This window comes from Leucoraja erinacea, chromosome 20, assembly GCF_028641065.1.
Source record: "Leucoraja erinacea ecotype New England chromosome 20, Leri_hhj_1, whole genome shotgun sequence".
Taxonomy (NCBI): Eukaryota; Metazoa; Chordata; class Chondrichthyes; order Rajiformes; family Rajidae; genus Leucoraja; species Leucoraja erinaceus.
Genome location: NC_073396.1, coordinates 3,211,810 through 3,234,680, shown reverse-complemented (window position 1 = coordinate 3,234,680; position 22,871 = coordinate 3,211,810). Strand labels below are relative to the sequence as shown.

Genomic DNA, 22,871 nt, shown 5'->3' with positions numbered 1-22,871 from the left:
GTTTTCCTTTGACATCCCCACTGACAGGAATCTTAACTCTGCTTTCTTTGTGATGATTAAGCCACTGGAACAAAACTGCTCCCAAGGGCTGAGTTAAAATCATAAACTGTACCTTGCCCTGCTTATTTAACAAAGTTGCCTCAATATCAGCTGAAACTAAAGTAAATGTGTTCAATATACTGTAGGCTTCTGTTGGCACTGTAACACTTTTGTTGTACTTTAAGTTGAAGATAAAATACTGTGGGTTACATACTGTGTATGTGTTCCTTGATGCATCCTGTAGGGTGGCAATTAAATCTCCATCTCAAAAGACTCATTAGAATCTTGGAATGTTTTAATTTAACATTTACTTGAAGGGAACAGTGCTTCATTTAGAATTGTAAACCTTCTACTTTTGAGTTATGTGAGTGTTTAAGAAACAAAAGATTTTGAGACACTGCAATTATGATATATTTGGGTGTATCCCCGTTGTAAATGCATTTCGTTGTCTCTGTACTGTACACTGACAATGACAATTAAAATTGAATCTGAATCTAAATTTCCACTTTCAATTACCTAATTTAATTCAATCTAATTCCCTACTAACATCACTATGTAAAATTTAATCTGTGACAAAACTTACAATTCACATATTCAGTAATTATCTTTATGATATCAAAGGAACAATTTGATTTTATGTGAGAATAAACTAAACTAAATGGCCAAAAGTGAATTACATCAATGATACAATTAATTAGTGACATTTTTAAATCTCTGTTAGAAGCTTGGTTGTGTGTTTGATGTCCATAAGACAGCTAGCTAAATATGCACATCTACTTTTTATTGTTTTAAATTATCAGTCTGAAGAAGGGTCTTGATCCGAAAAGTCACCCATTCCTTCTCTCCAGAGATGCTGCCTGTCCCACTGAATTACTCCAGCTGCTGAAAGACTGTACCCTATTAAAGGGCCTGTCCCACTTTCACGACCCAATTCACGACCTCTGCCGAGTTTGCCCTTTACTCATACTCGCAGCATGGTCGTCACAAGGTCATAGGTAGGTCGTGATGCTAGTCGTAGGTACTCGTGGCATCACGTAGGTCGGGCGTTTTTCTAGCCTGATGAAAAATGTCCACGAGTAAAAAAAGGTTGTGAATTAGGCCTGAAAGTGGGACAGGCCCTTAAGCAGGTGAAATCTTTGGTGAAAATAAATCATGAGAAAAGACAAAGTAGATTGAGAAATGTTAAGAAAAAAAACTGCTGGAGGAACTCTGGGTCAGTCAACAACTGTGGAGGGAAATTGACACACAACATTACGGGTTGGAGCCCTTCAGACTGATGAAGAGATATTAAATTGCTAGATTTCAAGGCTTTTTTTAAATTCTTTTTTTTTAAGGAAGTGAATTTGTTGAGATCTTGCAAGTGTTAGCGATACAAATCTTTGAGTTGCAGGAAAGACCAGCATAAATATTACGAGAAACAATCACTGAAACCACTTATTTGTGGTCACAAGATGATTAAATCTGTGTAAGCTAAATGGGATTCGGTGATTTTAGTGATGTTTGCAGATTGATATTTATATTTTCAAATTTCTTTCTGTGAGCTTTGTGCAATGATGTAGCATGGGGAGGTGGGCATTTTACTGATTTATGCCCTGTTGCTCTCCAAAGAGCCTTTGCAATGGTTCCACTCACATCTTCTTTCTCCAAAGACCAGAAAAATATGCCCCTTCCAATTTTTTATCAGATTCCCTTTTGAAAATCTCTGAATTAGTTTCTGCAGTACTTGTACATTTGAAATTCTAGGCGTTTTCTGCTTCTTTAGAAATATTTTAATGTCACAGTGACACAGAGTGAAGCTTTCCGAGTTGGTGTTACTTATCCTTCTACTGGACAAACAGTATCTCCAAAATTGTTGATGAATGTAATCTCAGAGCAGAGAAAAGTAAAAGGATACCCCCAATATCTGTACTAGTTCCACATAATGTTCAATTCTTCTTGCATATCGTGCACAGCCTAAAGTTGTACGATAACTTGTTCTATTTGATCTAATTTGATTCTGCATGCCAGGTTGATTGCATTAGTCAAAACAGGGCTGTTCACGTGAAGGTTCAAATCTCCCACCCCTTGTTCAATCCTGATTTGTGGCATTAGTCTTTTACATTTTCCAGACCAAGACATTCTTTCATTGATATATCTCTTTTAACGTGATTAATATCTTTAATCTTTGCAGGTGTTTGTGAAAGATAGAAGCTTTCACATTTGCAATAATATTGTTACTCTTCGACAACTTAATTTGTTTAAAAATACATGAATAAAGAAAGAGACCCTAAACATTTAGCAGGAGGCTTTGGTGTGAATACAAAGTGGAGGTTCCATTGAAATTGAAAATAAAAGGTGAGACTAAAAATGTAAAGACCTAAGAATAAAGTCAGTTCAAAGTTTATTATTGTCACATTTGCTGAGGTACAGCAAAAAGCTTTGTGTTGGTATTACTCTTCGACATTTAAATAAAAGGCCAGACATGCTGCAAAAATATTTTGATCTGTGAAGTGGATGCACAAACAGATGAATCATAGAAACTCGCTCAGTGAAAATATCTTGGGTTTGTGCAAGATGTCACTGGAAAGGAATAATCTATTGTTTACGGTGCCAAACAGCTGCATCAAGAACAAAGGCAAAATTCTAGACTTATTGAGGCTGAGCTCATAAAAGGTGAAGAAAGTCCAGAGGGAGTACATTTTGTTCATTAGTATTTATTTTAAAAAAAAGCTTTACTCTCAACTTCCATATCTCTTTTTTTTTCAATGTTATTACCTCATGTCTCTTCTTATCTCTGACTAATTTGAATGCTCTCTGAGCTGGCCTCAGACCTTGTGTCCCTCCATTGAGCTTGCTCAGAATCAGCTGCCTATAACCTAACCAGCAACTTGTCAATTCTACCATGGTCCCTTAGTTGCTGAAACGCATTGGTTCCAAATTTAGTTTAGAGTTCACTTTAGAGATACAGTGCGGAAACAAGCCCTTCGGCCCATCGATCACGTGCACTAGTTCAATGTTCTACACGTTAGGGACAATTACATGAACCAATTAACCTACAAACCAGCACTACCATGGCATGCGGGATGAAATCAGCACCTGGAGAAAACACACAAGGAGGATGCTCAAACTCTGCATGGAGCGCATGCGTATTTAGGAACGAACCAGGGTCCCCGGAACTGAGGCAGCAGCTCAACTGCTGTGCTACTCTCTCGGTCGTGCACACTTCTGTGTTAAAAATCATGCCCCTGTTGTTTGAATCTCTGGTCTTTCTATTCCTCTGATTCTTAATAATCTTAAATTCTTCCCACATCTCTGTACCTTAATAACTACTTCTCTTGCCCTCTTTTCCATTGCTTAATTTTTAGTGCTGTTTCTTTGTGTTGTGTTTGTAATTTGAGCCTCAATTTCTTGCCCATCGTTTTTAAGATATTATTTGAAAACTGTCTCTTTGACCAAGCATTTAGTTATCTGATCTAATCATTAGATTCTAATGTATCCGTTAATGAGACACAATTATACTGAGTTCCTGTGTACCACGTTGGGATGTTAAACAGTGAAGACATTGAACAATGAAAATTATAGACATGTCTAGTGTATTCCTTCTCATACTAAATACCTGGTCTCCGAGTTCAGTTCCGTTTAGTTTATTGTCACATGTACTGAGATACAGTGAAAAGCTTTTGTTGCGTGCTAACCAGTCAACAGAAAGACAATACATGATTACAATCGATCCATTTACAGTGTATAGATACATAATAAGAGAATAACGTTTACTGCAAGGTAAAGTCAGCAAAGTCCGATCAAAGATAGTCCAAGGGTCACCAAAGAGGTAGATAATAGTTCAGGACTAGTCTCTGGTTGTGGTAGGATGATTCAGTTGCCTGATAACAGCTGGGAAGAAACTGTCCCTGAATCCGGTGATATGCATTTTCATACTTCGATACCTTTTGCCTGATGGGAGGGGGAGAATAGGGAGTGGCCAGGGTGCGACTCATCCTTGATTATGCTGCTGGCCTTGCCGAGGCAGTGTTAGGTATAAATGGAGCCAATAAAAGAGAGGTTGGTGTGTGTGGCTGATGTAGGTGAGGAAAATGGGTAGAATTCCTTTTTTCCTCCAAATATTCTTGGGTTTTGAAGCGAGAAATCAGCCACAGGCCCACGTGATTGTTGTGTTGCGCCCTGCCAGCATGTACATATTCAGTGGAGAAGGCAGTCCACCCAATTTAGCTGTCACACTCTGCAAAGTTGGGTGGCTTGCTCAGATTCTGGCAGGTTGTTGATTTAGGGGATTTGGTGATAAAGAGGAGGCTGTGTTCTGAGATGCATGTTATCTGGTGCCTGTGTGACTTATGCTGCCTGCTATTTATTTGTCTGCTTAGATCTGGGCGTTACCAGATGCTGATATGGACTACATTTATTATCAGAGGGTTTGTGTACATGGTATTGAACACGTATCTATCATGGCTAGGGGAAAAAACTCGGCCTGTCCAGCCTCTCCTTGCAACTCAAACCCTCCAGACCCAGTAACATCCTCTAAACCTGTTTTTTTTCCCCCCAGCTTAATGACATCCAATCCTATAGCAAGGTTACCAGAACTGTACACAGTACTCCAAATGCAGTTTTACCAATGTCTTGAACAGCTGTATCGCTATGTCCCAACTCCTGTACTCCATACTCTGACTGATGAAGGCTTGGTGCCAAATGCTGACTTCATCGCCCTGTCCACCTATATCTCCATCTTTATGAACCATGTACCTGCATCCTGAGGTCTCTGACCTATAACATTCCTTAGAACTTTACCCTTTACTGTGAAAATCCTGCCATGAGTTGTCCCATAATAATACAAATTAAACTTGTTCCATTGTAATTGCAGGTTAACACATTAAACGTTGGGTTTTTCCCTCAATATCTCCTGTCATCCAGGGCTCCCCACTCCTACCAGTCTTGCCCTTCGCTATAACAGGATCATGCTGGCCCTGAACCCTCACTAGGCCTTTTACATACCAGAAGTCCCTTTATCTTCCCCCCCCAATCACTTCTGAAAGTTCCAGTCCAATACCATCAAAATTGGCCTTGCACCAATTTAGGACATCATCTTTTCCATGGCTATTTAAAAACTAATAATAATTATGGTGCGTGGTCCAAAAGTGCTTTCCCAATAATACTTCAGTTGTTTGCCCAGCCTTATTTTGATTTTATTTGGACTGACTGTAGCTTCTGAGCCCTGGCATGCAACGAGATTTTACATTGAAAATAATCCTAAAATTTAGGATTTGCTAATTCTTATGTAATAAAACATTTTTTCGTAATTTAACCCTTTTTGTTAATCGCAGGATACGTGTATCATGTATATAGATTGTCTTTAAGTTTCCAGAACCGTTTAACCCTTTGAAGGTGTTGATTAGTGGAATCCATTGTGTGGTGATTTTGCCGTCCAAACTACTCCCCATCCATGTGGCACTACAATTTCCATTCGACTGAATGGACTTTCAGATCCTGTGTTGAGAACAGCAAGATGCTAGTTTCCTTGGGTAAACCTGAAGTAGAACACAAGCAAATTGTTGGTGGTACTTGCCCAGTAAGTCTAAACTTCCTGCATTTGTTACACTTGCATTGGGAGTTGTTAAGTGTTCTTTCCAGAGTGCTGGCTTATTAACGAATAATTCCTGGTTTGTCTATTTGTAATACAAATGAACGTGATAATTGAGAGTATTAATCTGTGCCACATGAATTTTATCTTGGAATATCTGTTTCCAGTTCTCTGCACTTTTTAAAAAGATGATTCCTCTTCCTTTCCTACCCTGCTTCTTCCCTAATCAAGTTTTTAAAGATCATTGTCACAGTTGGTCTGCTAACTTAACCAATGGCAGTCAATACATTTAAACGATTTTGAGGGGAAATTATTGATTACATATCCTCTTTTGTTGAGTTTCCTCACTTGCTCTTTTAAATGGGCAATGGATTGATACATGTATTTGTTCAGTTTTTTGCACCATTGTATTTGTCATCTAGATGAGGCTGGATGTGAGGATGTAATTATAATTTTTTTAGAAGAAAAAAATGACTTGTATCACTTAACACAAATCGATTGTGGTTCCTACATTGTACTTCACACAAACAACAAGAATAGTTGTCACACTTACCAAAGATAGACATAAAAAGCTGGAGTAACTCAGTAGGACGGGCAACACCTAGAGAGAAGAAATTGGTGACGTGTCAGGCCGAGACCCTTCTTCCTCCAAAGATGCTGCCTGTCACACTTATCAGATTGGTTTAGATTTGGTGTCTGCATGCAAGTATGAATATTTAATTTTTGCTATCGCTGGACCAGTTATTTATTATTTGCAGTCTAAGCAAAAATATCAGTGTAAATCAGAAGCATTTTTATCACTTCAATAAAAACAAAAACATCTTGTATTTGTTCCTATATTGTGTCTTTCCGTCTATTGTCTAATTGGAATACTGAGTCTCTGCCTGAAATGGAAGCTTCGTTTTTCTTTTTGCTATTGAATATCATTACTTTAGAATGTAACTTATCAATTTATAATGAGTTTTAATTATCCGGGGAACATTTTCCTATCGCATTTCAACAGCTGTGTTAAAAAAATATGTGAAAATCAGCCCATTTGTGGGAATTTATGTACCCAAGTTTGCAAAATTAGAACCGTAGCTTGTACCATTTTGTTATTTGCCAGAATTAATATTTTTGCCACATAATTGAATAAGACTTTAAACAAGGAAATATTTCCATAGGATTTTAACTACATTCATTCAAATTAAGGGTGGCATTCTTTTGTGCTGTAAATATTGGCGCATTTATTATGTATTGATCCTTATTTTGTATCAAAATTCTTGCTAGTGGGTTTTCCAGATGGGACACAGTAGATTTCTAATAGAAAGCAGTATGCAGCTTTTTGTGAAAATTGAAGTGTATAATTTTGAGACCACTGCTCTTAAGAGAAGTCTACTTTCAAATACAATATTGTCACTTAGTGAAACCCAAGTACTTCAATTAAAGGAAATGGTTTTATTGATTAAACCTGAAGTTGGTTGGAGACCTGCGGCTGTTGGTCCACGTTTTGATCAATATCCTGCATAGATAATTCAGTCAAGGCTAATGTTGTTTCAGAGTAAGAATACCAATTAATAGTTGTAAGGATGGAAATAGTTTTTCGATCTACTTCAATTTATGACACTTCAACTTGCAATATAAAATTAAATTTTGAAATTTTTAGGTATAATTAGTGTTTGAGCAACAATCTATTTGATTGTTATTATGTTCACTGAGATTTTTAATTTGCTGAATGTGACGTGGAATATCTGCTGATATATATTGAAGAATTAGTTTGAAATTTCTCAGTTTTTACAAACAGTTTTTTACAAACAGTATATGGTTGTGGAGTTGCTGTTGGAAGTGCATTTTTCTAGGTTGGCATTCTTAGTAAGTTAATATTGATTGTTGTATCCCTTAACACAATTTGATTGTGGTTCTTATATTGTACTTAACACAAACAGCAAGAATAGTTGTCACTTACCAGGTTAATTTAGATTTGGTGTCTGCGTGTAAGTGTGAATATTTCATTTTTGCCATCTCTGGACAAAATATCATTGTAAATCAGCAGCATTTTAATCACTTCAATAAATATAAATACTCCTTTGCCCCTAGCATCAGAATCCTTTCTGGGCAAACATTTTCTTTACAAAAAAATGTCCTGAAATGTGACTGGCTCTAGTGGTATTTTCCAATGTGGAATTATATCGCCTGAAAAGGTGTAGCCTGGAAAGTATATAGATCCTGTTTTGAGTCAATATTCTCAGCTGAGATAATCGCTCAATCGGTGTCATCAATTTTCATCATACTGTTTTTGTCCAGAATGTGTATAAATAACCCAATTTGCAGCAAGATTGAACATGCTGAGCATGCAAGCCTTGTTTTTAAGCCAAGATGTCCTTTTTAATTTTCTTTGAGCAACATCTAGTAGTTTTTCTCTTTGATGTGTTAAAATAACAAGATCTTTATTTTGTAACGGATAAATGATGAAACAGGAATTAAAACATTAACTATCTGTTTTATCAGTTGATTAATTACAAATGCAGCCAGTTTCTGGTGTAAAATTATTCCAAATTGATATAAGTAAAGAACCCCAGAGATTAGATTTTTTAATAATTATTCAAAAGTAACTGAATCTGTTTCTTATAATTAACACATAATCATTGTATATAAAATAACAATTTCTGAGAAGATTGCCTACCAGTTTTTGTGATGTAGTGGTCGATTCTGATTACATCTAGATTTGAAAGGGGAATATTTGAATGCAAGTTGTGATTATTACAAAAGCATTTTATAAAGCAGTGCCCAGGAAACTTTGAAGTGTTTCAATTGGCAGAGCATTGTTATGTGTTAATCATAAAGTGCAATTTTCTATTTTAAAAAGCTGGCAAAATAGGATTAGAAATAAATGTGGATGGATGCTCCTACTCCTATGACCTTTTTACATTTGTCTTGGAGTGGTCAAGTGAGGGTTGTTATTACGATGTGAACAGATGTTTAACATCTTTCTATGTAATTCTCGCAGCTCCTCAAATGGTACTTGTTCTATTTTTTTCTCCTTTTCATGCCTGCTTTTGCCCAAGGCACCATATCAATGTGAATTGTTTCAACTGACGATATGGAAAGGAGCTAGAAAGGAAAGCAGTCAGTTCATGATGTACAGTGTAGACAAATGTACTTGTGAGGAGCATTTTAGATGGAATAATTGGGTTGACTGCAAAGAACCATATAACAATTACAGCACGGAAACAGGCCATCTCGGCCCTACAAGTCCGTGCCGAACAATTTTTTCCCCTTAGTCCCACCTGCCTGCACTCATACCATAACCCTCCATTCCCTTCTCATCCATATGCCTATCCAATTTATTTTTAAATGATACCAATGAACCTGCCTCCACCACTTCCACTGGAAGCTCATTCCACACCGCTACCACTCTCTGAGTAAAGAAGTTCCCCCTCGTATTACCCCTAAACTTCTGTCCCTTAATTCTGAAGTCATGTCCTCTTGTTTGAATCTTCCCTATTCTCAAAGGGGAAAAGCTTGTCCACATCAACTCTGTCTATCCCTCTCATCATTTTAAAGACCTCTATCAGGTCCCCCCCTTAACCTTCTGCGCTCCAGAGAATAAAGACCTAACTTATTCAACCTATCTCTGTAACTTAGTTGTTGAAACCCAGGCAACATTCTAGTAAATCTCCTCTGTACTCTCTCTATTTTGTTGACATCCTTCCTATAATTGGGCGACCAAAATTGTACACCATACTCCAGATTTGGTCTCACCAATGCCCTTGTACAATTTTAACATTACATCCCAGCTTCTATACTCAATGCTCTGATTTATAAAGGCTAGCATACCAAAAGCTTTCTTTACCTATGCTAGCCTTTATAGAATTATAGAATTGCGGAGCTGCAGTAAATCTTTGATGCAGATTGCAACATGTACTCCACTCCACTTCCTGAAGTGGATGTCCACCTCCCTTGTTTTGCTAACATTGAGGGAGAGGCTGTTTTCTTGAAACGATACTACAAACTCTCTTTACCCCTTGATTCCCATTGACTCCAGTTTAGCCAGGACTCCTTGTTGAAACTTGATCAAATTCAAGGGTGTTTATTCTCATTTCATCACTAGCGCAGTTCCTTTGTCCATGTTTGGACGATGGAGGGCAGAAATGGGGTGACTTTGGTGGAATCCAAGCTGAGTTTCTGTGAATAGGTTGTTGTTAAGCAAGTGTGGCTTGATAGTGTTATAGATTATCCCTTCCATCACTTTGCTACTGATCGAGAGTAGACTAGGGGATTGTAACTGACTGGGTTGGATTTATCCTGCTTTTTGTGGACAGGACATATCTGGGCAATTTTCCACATGGTCAGGTGGATGCCAATGTTGTAACTGTACTGGACAGCTTAGATATGGCTGCAGCAAATTCTGGAGCACGTCATTTGTACTATTGTCGGAATGTTGTCAGGTCCTATAGCGTTTGCTTTTCACCGTTTTGATTCATTCCACGTGATATCAAGAATTGGCTGAAGATTACATCTATCATGCTATCAGCCACCCAGCACTTTGGGTTGAAGGTCGGCACAAATGCTTCAGCTTTCTATTTGGCACTGATGTGCTGGGTACCCCCATTGTTGAGAATGAGGATATTTGTGGAGCCCACTCCTCCAGTGAGTGTTTAATTGTCCACCATCATTCACAACTGAATATGCATGACTGCAGAGCTTAAATCTGATCTGTTGGATGTGGGATTGCTTAGTTCAGTTTATTACATGGTGCTTACATTGTTTGGTATGTGGGTAGTCCTGTCTTATAGCTTCATCAAGTTGATTCCTCATTCTGGGGTATGCCTGGTGTTACTCCTTGCATCCCCCCCCCAACTCTTCATTAGACTGTTTAACTACTTAATGCAGTCGGTTCTTTTCCTCCTCAAATATTTCTTACCTTACCACCAGCTTTGTTCTATTTTGCCTGGGGTTTTACATTTGTATATTTAATATTTTGTTTTTTTTGTACTTTGTACTTAATAGTCCAAACTATTAGCCAGATACTCATTGAAATAGCTTTCCCACCCAACTCTCAGCTCTCCCACACTGCACCAAGATAAAGGCGTAATATCAATATACCTGTAGACGGTGAAAATGTACTATAGGACCTGTGAGACAATACTAATCGGGAAGACTGGCTCCTGGTGGCGGTGTTGGATTCATGGGAGGTGGTCTTGGAGGGGAGGAGATCTCTGTGGCTATCAAACTTTACAACGCCTTTCCCTTCTGTCGAGGGGTAGACTGACTCCCCTCCCCAATCTTTGCACATCCCCCAAGCCTTCCCACTCGTCACTTTAACTTCACATTTCATGTATTATGTATTTTGTGTTTTTATGCATGTTGGCAGATCAATTTCCCTCCTGGGATAAATAAAGTTCTATCGTATCGTAACTATGATAAGACATACTTACGATAGGAGCGAAGGCATTTACCATATCCACGGCAAGTCTGTAATGTTAAAGTTCAGTTTCAAAGCAAATTTTAATTGAATTTCTCCTGGAAATTGTCAAATGTTTATTCTTAACTTTTTTTTATTGTTTGCTTTTAACCAATTATTCAATTAGTCAATTTTTATCTGAGGATGTATGTGATTTGCAGTGTATTTAACTAGTTAATATATAACATTTTAAGAGATTTTTGCCTGGTGAACTAACCCAGCCTGTTTACAATAGCTTTATTGACGTCAAGTCATAATTGACATGAGTAAAGTCTGCAGCTGCAAATTATTACTTTTCGATCATGCACGGATACATGGCTCCGTATGTGTCATAGGATTAGGATGACAAAGGTTTTTATTTCCAAACAAGCTTATTTTTGTTGTTTCCTTTCCCATTAATTTGCAGTTCAATTTTTGAACCTTTCGAATTTTTGCCGTTTGTGAATATGATTTTAAATCTAATGAATGAATAAACTCTTTGTTTTCCAGTAATTTGCAGATCAGGCCAGTTGTACAGAAACTAAATTATTGCAATTAAGTTTACAGTGATGCCTGCAGAAAACTTGAGCCAGGACAATTTTCTCTTTTTTGTGTGTTTTGTCAAAATGGAGTCGAAGTTGGAAGGCAAGAAAATGAATTTGATGATTCAATTTAACTCTGGGAAACACCTCGGCAAATCTGGAAATGGGTTCCATTCTGCCCTTTTGCTATAGGTGGTAAACTGTAATCAAAGGTAGTATAATTTGGCTTTAAGGTGTTGTAATTGAACGGAAATTTTTAAGGGATGTTGTTTTGAAGAATGCACCAGAAATTGGGTACAATTTTCAACACTTTTTTCTCCCCCTTGAATTTGATAAAGATGTTCACATGGTGGTCTTTCGTGGTCCTTAAATTTTCTCCACGTAAGAGCTAAAAATGTTTTACTAATTAATGTTGCCCAATTGGAGAGTTTCAAGGTGTGTTCAAGGAAATCTATGCCCTTCAGTAGAGCAAAGGTAAAAATCCAGCTGTTGGAGTTGTTCAAATCATCATCATCATCATTGTTGAAAACATTAGCAACGCAGTGGTGCTGGTTTCCAACGGGAATAGTGACCACACATCTCTGTCCTCCTGTACATGCGGACTTCCACCGCTGGAAGTATAGGATTTTGGCGTGTTCTTTATCATCATCAACAGCCCCCTCCTCACCTGGCAAACCAGGTGGGGGAGATGGTTTAGTCGCCGAATACACGACCATGGAGCAGGTAGTACAGGATTACATGGTACCCAAGGCGGGGGGATTCCCCTGACCTGCTATTGTTCAATGTTGAACCTAAATCCCCATAGACTTATCAATGTAAAAACTATATCCATTAGTCAATGAGTAATTGACTGGAAGTCTGAACTCTAAGTTAATTACCAAAAAAATAATGAAAGAGGTTCTATTTCCATGGAGGATTATTGTGATATGAAATTCCATATCCAAATGTTAATGGAAAGGGAATCGTATTAGCATATGTGGGGTTGAGTATAAATAGACTTTTTCTGCAGGCTTGAGAAAACAAATCAACAATTGCTCTTTCAGGCAATGTATTTCTAAATTTACAGCCTGGCTTGTGAGAATAATTTAACTTGCTGCTTTCTGAAAGGCTCCATATTAGAAAAGAAAATGTATATAGCTTCAAGAAGTATGAACTCGCTCCAAGGAGTAAAGCCACTGTGTGTATACAATTGGTATCATGGAAACTGATGGGTTTTTTATTTAACCCAACCACACTGAAAATCTGACATTCTAAATTATGAGAAAGTCGGGTTTTAAAAATATATTTTATAATGTTCAATAGGAGCATGAGTACCTAAGCTGTCAAGAACTTTGCAGTTCAGTGTGGAAGCGTGTCTACTGCCAATAATACTTTTTGGAGGAATTAAAGCTGCAGTCCAGGCTTCTAAATGGCTTGGCATCTCACCAAAAACAGTGGGCGCTTAATAGTTGCTCTTCCTGTGGTTAAAATCTGCCCCATGATCTCTAGTATCATTTGTTTATATTGTACAATGAATCATGAGAGCATCGTAGTTCACAGATGACTACATGTTACTAATACATTAGTTATATTTTGTTTGAAGCATGAATTGAATAGACCAGAAACACAATTTATAGCTAAAATCTATGTAAAATGTTCATCTTTGCTAATGCTTCCAGCTTCTATACCATACCAGGATTATTGACAGCAAATTCGCATATTTAAATTTGCTTCTTAAGAACTCGGAGCAGAACCTGATTTAAATAAAATTAAATATCTGCTGATCAACTTACAGAAATGTCTATCAGGCAGTGGTATCAGAGTAACTGGAATGTGCAAGTGAGTAAGTAGGAATCAAAGGTCACGTGGTTATTTTTGCCTTTGCAGTTAACTCGGTGAACAGAGCTGCCAAGTAGTACGGATTTTCCGTATATTGTACGGAAATGCGATAAGAATACGGATGTACGGATTTGCTTTGTAAAATAAGGATTTTTTTTAAAATCGGCCCAACTTCCTGTTTCATCTTGCTGCTTAAAAAATGCAAGGATATAAAAAGTCATACTGTAACTCTAAAAATTACAGCAGATTAAATCTATTATTTTAAATTTCAAGATCTGGATGATGATTTTTGTAAGCTTCGATCTGCCTGTCCCGTTACAGGTTTAAACATCGCTGTCAGTTTAGCGCGTGGGAATTTGAACGAACAGCGCTATGGGTTCTAATTATAGATATGCCTATTGCCTTTACACATAGTACTGTGGGCTTTACAAATAGCGCTATGGCCACAACGCTATGGGTCACAGACTGTTTGGGGAGGGAGAAGGAGATGGGGAGTAAGAGGGAGGAAGAAAAAAGGAGAGGGGAGGGAGGGAAAGAGGAAGGAGAGAGAGGGAGGGAGGCTTCCAAATGGCTTCTACATCTGGTGCTAAAAGCAGGAAGCAGCCATTCAAACAGAAGTATACAAAGAGATGGAAATGAATGCACTGTCAAGTAAGGTGCATAGAAGACATGTCAACTAGTATCGGAGTTATGCATTCTTGTACTCTCACATGGATATGACTGCATATTAAAAATTAAAAAAATTTAAGCAAAATGGCAGCGCGTAAAAATACAGATTTCCTCAGCAAAATACTGATTTTCAGGTACAGGAATACTGAAATGCTCTGACAAAACTTGGCAGGTCTGAGTGAATGTATTGTTGTCGGGGAAATCCTTCTGTTGATCCAGATAGCTGATTAGATAACCATAGTAACATCTAAAATAACCTTTCTGGTCGATTTTGTCAGATAAATGTATAGTAAAATTATTTATTTCATTTGGGCGACAGTTTTTTGGTCATTTCTATAACTATCTAGTTGTAACTATGGTGTTAGTTTTCATTTTTACAAATTTTCTTTATCGGATGTCATAACTGACAAGGGGAGCATTTATTGTTCATTTCCAAATGCTCTAATTGACTGATTTGTTGGGCACTTCAGAGGAGATTCTTTTTAAATAAGCAGCCATCTTTGTCTGCTTCAGGAGTTACCAGACCTGGTACAAGTGGCAGAAATTCTCTCATGGAGTGAGCAATTTTTTTGGGCACCAAGCTACTGCTGCACCTAATTTCTATGTTTCTATGTTTTCTTGAAATTCTACATTATTAGTTGAATTTGTATTTCACAGCTGGGATTTGAACACTGTCCTCTGGATAGTTGGTCAGGGCCTCTGTGGTATTTATCTGCTGTGCCACCACCGAACCCAAACATCAGGGACTACTGTGTTCTTTTTCACGGAAACATTGCTTGTCCATAGTTCATCCGACCCTGCTATACAACCTAGGTTGTTTTTTAACATTTAGTCTATGGACCGTACAGAATCCTTGGGCAAGGTAACGTACAGACATCATCTTTTTTGTTGGTCAATGCATCATGGTGCATTGATGTGATGGTCATAGCTCAATTCTGCTTCCCTGGCCTGGAATACCTGTTTGCAAAATACTGTCCACTTATCTACAAAGGAAATTCATCTCTGCCACCTTGCTAGTGGTCTGCATGCCATTCTAAACCAATGCCAAGATGGCACTGAACAAATGAAATTATATTCAGTCGTTATCTCCTTGTTTAGCATTGACTTCAATGAAGTTAAAGTCTGAAATATATTCCCCAAATATCATCAGCATATCCCCTAACCCAGGCGGCATTAATACACTTGATCACTGATACACCGCCATCAATGCGCCTCTCACGCCAACCCTCGCCTTCACCGGCCAGTCTGATCATCTGTTGATCATCTTACAGGCAGACTGAATTCTAGTCTTGATTTAAAGAAAAACAATATGGAGATGGCAAAGACTTAAATGATGGACCATCTTTTTATTCCCTTGTTTTTCAGGGTATGAAGGTTTTGGTGGATGCAAGAAACAAGCTGGGCATTCCTTGGGAAAACACTGAAAATGAGAAACATGGAATGTTTGTAATGGCATTTGAAAACAAATGTGGAATGCCAGTCGAACCAGCCACATTTCAATTGTATGTGCCAGCACTGAGAGCCCTCTGGCAAGATTCAGGAATCCAGGAGGCATACAACCGAAGACGAGAGTTTCAGCTGGTAAGACGGATCCTAATGTGATGAATTAATTGAAGATTATAGATATTTGAGCGGGAGATGTAGTTGACTGATATTTCCGTGAGCTTAACAATTTTAAGGTGTTCGATTAAATGTCTTCCAGTATCCTTGCCAAATACATTCACCAACTGATAGATAAGTCAGACTAATTCTTTCACTAAAATACTTTTGTTTCCATTTATTGAGGTGGCTTGTTTTGGCTCATAATGCTTAGATTTCCTTAAATTGACATTCTGTGTTTGCAGTTTTCTATGGAGAAGTAGAAATTAATGGGTTTGCATTGGAATAGCTTTTAGTGAACTCTGGGATGCAGCTGGCTGTAAGAGACTGATGGTAAGAAGCACTGGCATTGAATAAACGTGAACTAACATTAAGGCAGCTGAAAGTGCAAGTCTATTTTTGAATATACGTTCTTTCCATGTTAAAAATGACTAATTTTCTACTGTTAATAATTAATATCTATGATATTATCTATTATAACTTGGCACAGAACAGGATTCAAACTTGGGACCTTCCTGGTTTGTGTTTGGCTTGGTACCACATGATACAGTGAAGTCCAGCACTACACTTTGGTGAGAGGTGATTTTAACCTCTTCTATGGTAGGTATTTATCAATAACAGTAGAAAATTAAGACCAAGCTATATTCCATGATTTTTGTTTTTATTTCTGTGGTTGTTATTGTACCCTGGTGAGGATCAGAATGTTCTGATAATGACATCAAGTGCATATTGAGTTGCTGAATGCTTTTGGTCTCTTGGTTCGCCAAATTTTAACAATGGGTTAAAACTGCAATAGATTCTAGATTATGTTACTTTTCTGTTTAATTTTTTGAATTCAAAAGTGCCAGTGTTGAAGGAATAATAAACTGTAGCCCTGCGTGATGCCAAGTACAGATACTCTGCCTTGGTCTTCTAGAATGTTGGATCCTGGACAGAGGTCCAGGGGTAGGTTCCAAGTCTTCTCAGATCCCTGCACTAAGCCTTCTCTATTAATAAACCTGAGGGAAGGGAAACTGTCTAGACTAAGTTGCTTCCCACACACCAACGATGCCTCCTTGTGGCTTGTCTTAAGTTGAGGCATTGATGGGCTGTGGGGATTTCTGCCAGCTGTACCGCAGCAAGCAGGAGACTTAATTTATAACTTGGCGCAGAACAGGATTCCAACTTGGGACCTTCCTGGTTTGTGTTTGGCTTGGTACCACATGATACAGTGAAGTCCAGCACTACACTTTGGTGAGAGGTGAATTTATTCTCTTCCACAATTGACCATTTATCCTTCCTTACAAATATAAATAAAAAATGTTTTCGGTACATGGAACACTTTGCTTAATCAGGTGCTTAGTGGTTTTCTACGTGAGCAGTGCAAAATTGGTGAGCGAGTTCTTGTAACACACAGCCTTAGACTTTTTATATGGCATTTTCACCTTTGCTGTAAATTAGTAGCAATATTTCTGTTTTTATAAAATGAGGAAAAAAATCCCTTTTGCATAATCAGGGTAGAGTTATTATTTTTAGTGATGTGCATGGAGTGTTTTAAAGTGTACTAGACCAAGTGGGACCCGTTGGGTCCGTGTCACACTGGAGGTCTGGTCGGCCAACGCAATATTTCACCACTGACCCATAGCCCCCAACTACGCATGTTCGGCAGACGGCCCCTCAATAACGGCAGAAATTAAATTAGTTAATAATTTTGCATTTAATATTTCCTTAACCTCACCATCCCTCTTCCTACCCCTATCCTCCTCCGTTCCCCCACATCCCCAGCACTCCCTTCTCCTGCTCTTCACCTTCTTGTTTCCCCTCTCCTCCTCCCCTCCCCACACCCTCCCTCACCTCTCCCTCCCTCTCCTTTCCCCTACCATCAGTCACTATCTCCCTCCATAACCCCTCTCCCCTCCTCTCCCTCTATCCCCCTTCTCCCCCACTGCTCACCTCCCCCCTCGCCCACCCCCATACTCTCCCTCCAGACCTCCCCCACTGCCCTCCTCTCCCTCCTCCCCCACTCTTCCTCATCACCTCCCCAACTCCCCCCCCAAAAAAAAACAGCAACCCCAAGACAGCAAGTGGGGGTGCAGTTTTAATTGTTTTTGTTTAAAGTGTCAATAACTAGTAAAATATACCATTGATCTGAAGGAAACTTGATACAGCACACCACAGGATAATGGTGAGTAAGGTGGGCCAAAACTAGCGCTATCGTGTACCGTTTTGGTGTAACTTCAGGATCACACTGACAGACAATACGCAGACATACCAACAAACAAGACAAGAGTTTTAGTAATATGTACTATTTTCACACATTCTACTCAAACTTTTCCCCTAGAGATGATAAACGTCTTTCTGTCACATTCCCACCATGCTCCCCTCCCGTCACAACCATCATGACACCAGCGGCACATTTTCTGCGTTAAAGTCGACGTCAATGTCTACACACGAACGCTGGAGTCTCCCCTCCCTCCCAGAGTGTCCCGTCCTGCCTTGGAGTCCATTGTGACATCACTCGGGTTTTTTTTTCCCGAAATGGGTGAGTTTTTGGGCTGTTTTTAAATTTTAAAGGATTAAAAAGTTGGGAAATATAGGTCGAGTTACTCCAGCATTTTGTGTCTATATTCGAACCAAACTGATATTCCAATTTCTACTAAATGGTTTGTAACTTTGAGAGACTGAGTCCTTCAGCCCATTGATTCAATGCCCACTATCAAAAACAGTGGTGCAGCGGTAGAGTTGCTTCCTTACAGCACCAGAGACCCAGGTTCAATCCCGAATACAGGTGCTGTCAGTATGGAATTTATACGTTCTCCCTGTGACTGGATTTTCTTCAGGTGCTCGGGTTTCCTCCCACACGCCAAAGACGTGCAGGTTTGCAGGTTCATTTACTTCTGGAAATTGTGAATTGTCCTAGTGTGTAGGATAGTGCAGGTTTACAGGGCGATTGCTGGTCTGTGCAGACTTAGTGGACCGAAGGGCCTGTTTCCACGCCCTATCACTAATGAGTAAAACTGCATTGTAGGGGAAGCTGTGAAAGTGCATTTCAACTAGCTCATGGGAGAATTCTCAGTTTCCTGATGTGTACAAAGGGAATTTGTGGAATTTCCATGTGTAACTGCTGGCATTTATAATTTAAAAGTCTTCGCCCTTTTCTCCACACCCTATTACCACAAACCTCAACTTAGCCCTCAAATCATCCAGAACCCAAACTTGTGCATTACTCTTCACCACAACTTTGGCTGTTCCTTCTACCACCTGGGTGCCATTCTTGAGGAATCCTAATCTTGTTGCAATGTTTATTGATATTCTGTGCGATTCAGCATTATCTTAAAATAAAGATGCCACTTGCTCCCCTCCCATCACAACCACCATGACACCAGCGGTGTATTCTCTGCCTTAAAGTTGAGTTAATGTCTACATTCTTCCTCCTCCTAAGTATTTATCCTTGTGGTTAAACACCATTTGCATCTATTACCAATGTTTTTTAAGTAGTTTAATTGTCGGGTGCTTTTTCTTTTCAGTGGGTTATCAAATTTTGGAAGGCATTGCTGCGTTGAGTTGTTTTTGCTGAGTGTTCAAAGTTAAATGGATGGTTTTTATTTGAGGTTGATGCAATGACATGTCAAAGTCATGTTGGATGTTGATCAACGTCGGGTCAATGTAGTCATCACACTTTGATTTGAACTTGAAATGAATTTCTTGGGCCAGTTCAGGGCAAAAGGCAGGCTATTGATTCTCATTATATCCATCTGTTTTTATTTAGTTCAGCCTGCAAGTGCACTCAGAAATAGGTATTGGGTTGATTTTTCTAATTATTGGTACCTGGTATATATCTCTCTAATTGTCCAATTTCATTTGCACTGACCGTTTTAACAGACAACATCATTTGGGACAGAACTAATAATTTCCTCCTTTAAATGATATTAGAGAGCCAACAGGTTTCTTTTTTAAGTCAGTCTTTTATGCAAGCCCAAAAGTTGCAAATACCTTACAAAATTCCAAATGGGATTGGAACTTGTATTTTAACCTATTCACTGCCGAGTTTTTTTTTCACTTGGCTGTGTTCTCAGGGGTGGCACTGAACAGGTTAAAATCCTTAGAAAAAAACAGTTATAAAGTTGATGCATATTAGTGGGTTCAGCCATCTTATATATAATTTTGCTTCCTGTGGATTTTAATTTGGAAAGGTAGACTTTGCTGTGACTGAGTATGACAGTTTGAGTAAAATGTCAATTGTATTCAGCCAGAATCGCTGAAGCAGCAAATAAGTCTTTGATGCTAACTAACAGGCCCAGGATAACGCTGAAGGATGAAATTATGGATCAGATGGTCCTTGGCAAGCATTGAAAAAGGCAGATGCTTAATGACGATAATCTGAATTACTAAATTATTTTCTCACTTCGACCAGAGACCTGGTCGATATATTACATTGCAGCATTCAGAGAATTTCAGAATAGTCTTAACAATATTCGAGCAGTGAAAAATAGTTCAGCCAAAATTATAAGCTGATATTGTAGTAGCAATATTATGAAAGGAACAATGCAGAAATATTTAAATAAAAGAGTGGAAAGATGAAAAGAATTAAGAATAAGGAGGAATTAAGAATAATTTTTTTAATCAATAAAAGTGGAGCGTAATGATTTGGAATCATTGATAGAGATGTGGCTTCATTTTGACTAACATTGGGAGATTTATTATTTCAGACTCATTGGTTTTCTTGGAAAAATAGATTGCTTTGATTTTGAAGTAATTTGATGCTTAGCCAATAAAAACCCATTTAAAAGATATGCTGTTATGTATCAAAATATAAACTAGTATGTTTCTAGTTGCAACATGAACAGATGCCTCCTTTGATTTTGCAAGAAATGTGGGCGTGGAGGAATTTTGAGGGTTAAAAGTTGAGAAATAGTACATGAAGTTGAACACTATATCAAAGAGAAGATCAAGGTTAAAAAGGCTGCAGTGAGAAAAATTATATGACTGAAGGCTAAGCAGATGGGAGGGGGGTGCAGGAAAATATGGTGATAGTAGGAATCTATCACGCCTCTGTTACTAATAGTTCTATTCGGACTTAAGGTGTCCTAATGCATGGTAAAATGTGGAAAGGATGTAAGAGTCTTCGAAACATGGGAGGTTAGAGGGTTAGGGAGATCTATCAGCAGTTGAAGTTGGTTGATTTTTTGAGATCAAGTTGATGAATGTGGTCAAAGCAGGAAATTTCTTTCATGTGTATGCTTCTAGTCCAACAAGAAACAGGTTGATTTTGTGGGAAATTTACGAGAAATAAGTTAACAGCTGCATTTTCCTGGGCCCAGGACATAGGTGTAATCATGAAGAAGGTCTGTCATGGCCTCTACTTTATTAGAAGTCTAAAGGAGTTCAGCACATCACTGAATACTAACAATTTCCTACTGATGAGGTTTTCCTAACTGGTTGCAACATGACCTGGTACAGTTGCCCCAAGAAGATCTATCATCGAGGATAACTCACCATCTGGGCTGTACCACCTTCCCATTGCTTCTGTCAGGCAGGAAGTACAGAAGCCTGAAGTCCCAGAACAGTTATTTTCCTAAAGCTAGCAGGTTCTTCAGCCAACCTGCACAACCATAATCCAACCTCAACAATTGAACAGCCCCAACAAAACCCCCACTACCATGGACTTGTTATTCTTTCTAAATGTGTTTTTATTTTGCAGTCTTCATTCCTTCTATTGTCTTGCATTATCGTATGTAACGTGTATAATTAATCTGTAGGAAGGAACTGCCGATGTTGGTTTAAACCGAAGATAGCCACAAAAAGCTGTAGCTCAGTGGGACAGGCAGCATCTCTAGAGAGAAGGAATGGGTGACGTTTCGGGTTGAGGCCTTTCATTCTTAAGAAGCCTGTCCCGCTGAGTTATTCCAGCTTTTTGTGTCTATCTTGTGTATACAGGTGCACAACCTTTTATCCGGAGTTCCGGAAACCGAAAAGCTCCGAAAACTGGACATTTTTTCCAGGATGTCGTCTGCACACCAAAGCTCGGGTTTGGCTTTAATTCTTAGTCCAACTCTACCTCTGGCTGCGCGGCGCTCCAAATCCAGTGTGGCCCGCGGCCGGACGCCCGTAGCCCCAGCTCCGCGATGTGTGTCAGCGGCCACAGCGCTCTGGAGCTTACCGCACGGCGACCCGGTAAGGCATTGCCCGCTCCCCGCTGGTATCCCAGTGCTGCGTAGCCACCGACTCCCAACATCGCGGAGCTGGGGCTGCGGGCGTCCGGGAGCGCCGCGCAGCCAGGGGTACAGTTGCCGGGGTCGGCGCTCCAACCGGCGCCAGCAAGATTCTTGGATAATAAGCGAAGGTCGGAACCTCAGCGATACATGTGCTAATACTGACTGTCTCTTCCCAACGTACAATTCTAATCATATTTTCCATTGCTGCTTTAGGCTGTGAATGTCAGATGTTGTTATTAAATACCATATGAGGCACTATGCGATATCTTTTTAACCTGTCCCTGAACTCAGAGTTGTGCCCAAAATATTTTTTCTACATTCCAAACTATCAGAAAATCATCTCTGTTGCGTACAAGTTACGAAATGGTCTATTCTTATTGTACATAACGTCGTTGCAACTTGTGAATATATTGTCTATACAGTCTCAAAGTTTGGTCTCTTTGCTGGGTAATTTTTTTTGGCATCGACAATACAGTGGTCATTGATCTTGTACTTGATTTCTTTTTTCCACCATATAATATAATTCAAGCTGTTTTTCTTGGGTCTAGAACTCGTGAATTAATCTCTTGTTGAGTTTGAGTTGGCAGTACATAGAAGACTTGGATAATAACTTGCCAGCTGATAGCAATTTGGGTTTAAAATTTATTTTATTATGTACCTAGTAACTAATGGGAATAGTTTGCATCCTCTTAGGATTTACAAAAACAGAAATTAATTTCAACCCTTGGAAAGAAAAAGTCCCTTTGGAATGAGTGCATTGTAAAGAACTGATGTTGAAACTGGCATGGTCTAGTCAAAATATAGAGCGCAAGACCATGTATTTTGATCAATTTAATAGGTGCATAAGTGTCTTAATTTGTTTCAAATACATTACTTACTTGATACATGTTTTCTTTTGCTGATAGGGTTGAGATTATTTTTGTGAGTGTTTAATAATTGAAGCAGCACAACTTGTTGCTATTTCTCCATTTCCCCTCCTCCCCCACATCCAGTCCCCTTACACCTTCCTCTGGCTTTTG

General features: G+C 38.9%; 1 protein-coding gene across 1 annotated transcript in view; it reads left to right on the top strand.

The window, feature by feature from the left end:
- Positions 1 to 22,871, top strand: part of gna12a (guanine nucleotide binding protein (G protein) alpha 12a) — a 50,423-nt gene that overhangs the window by 4,444 nt on the left and 23,108 nt on the right. Inside the window, exon 2 of the mRNA XM_055651012.1 lies at positions 15,425 to 15,640. Coding sequence (XP_055506987.1) covers positions 15,425 to 15,640 — 216 coding nt within the window. The remainder of the gene's footprint in view (positions 1 to 15,424; positions 15,641 to 22,871) is intronic.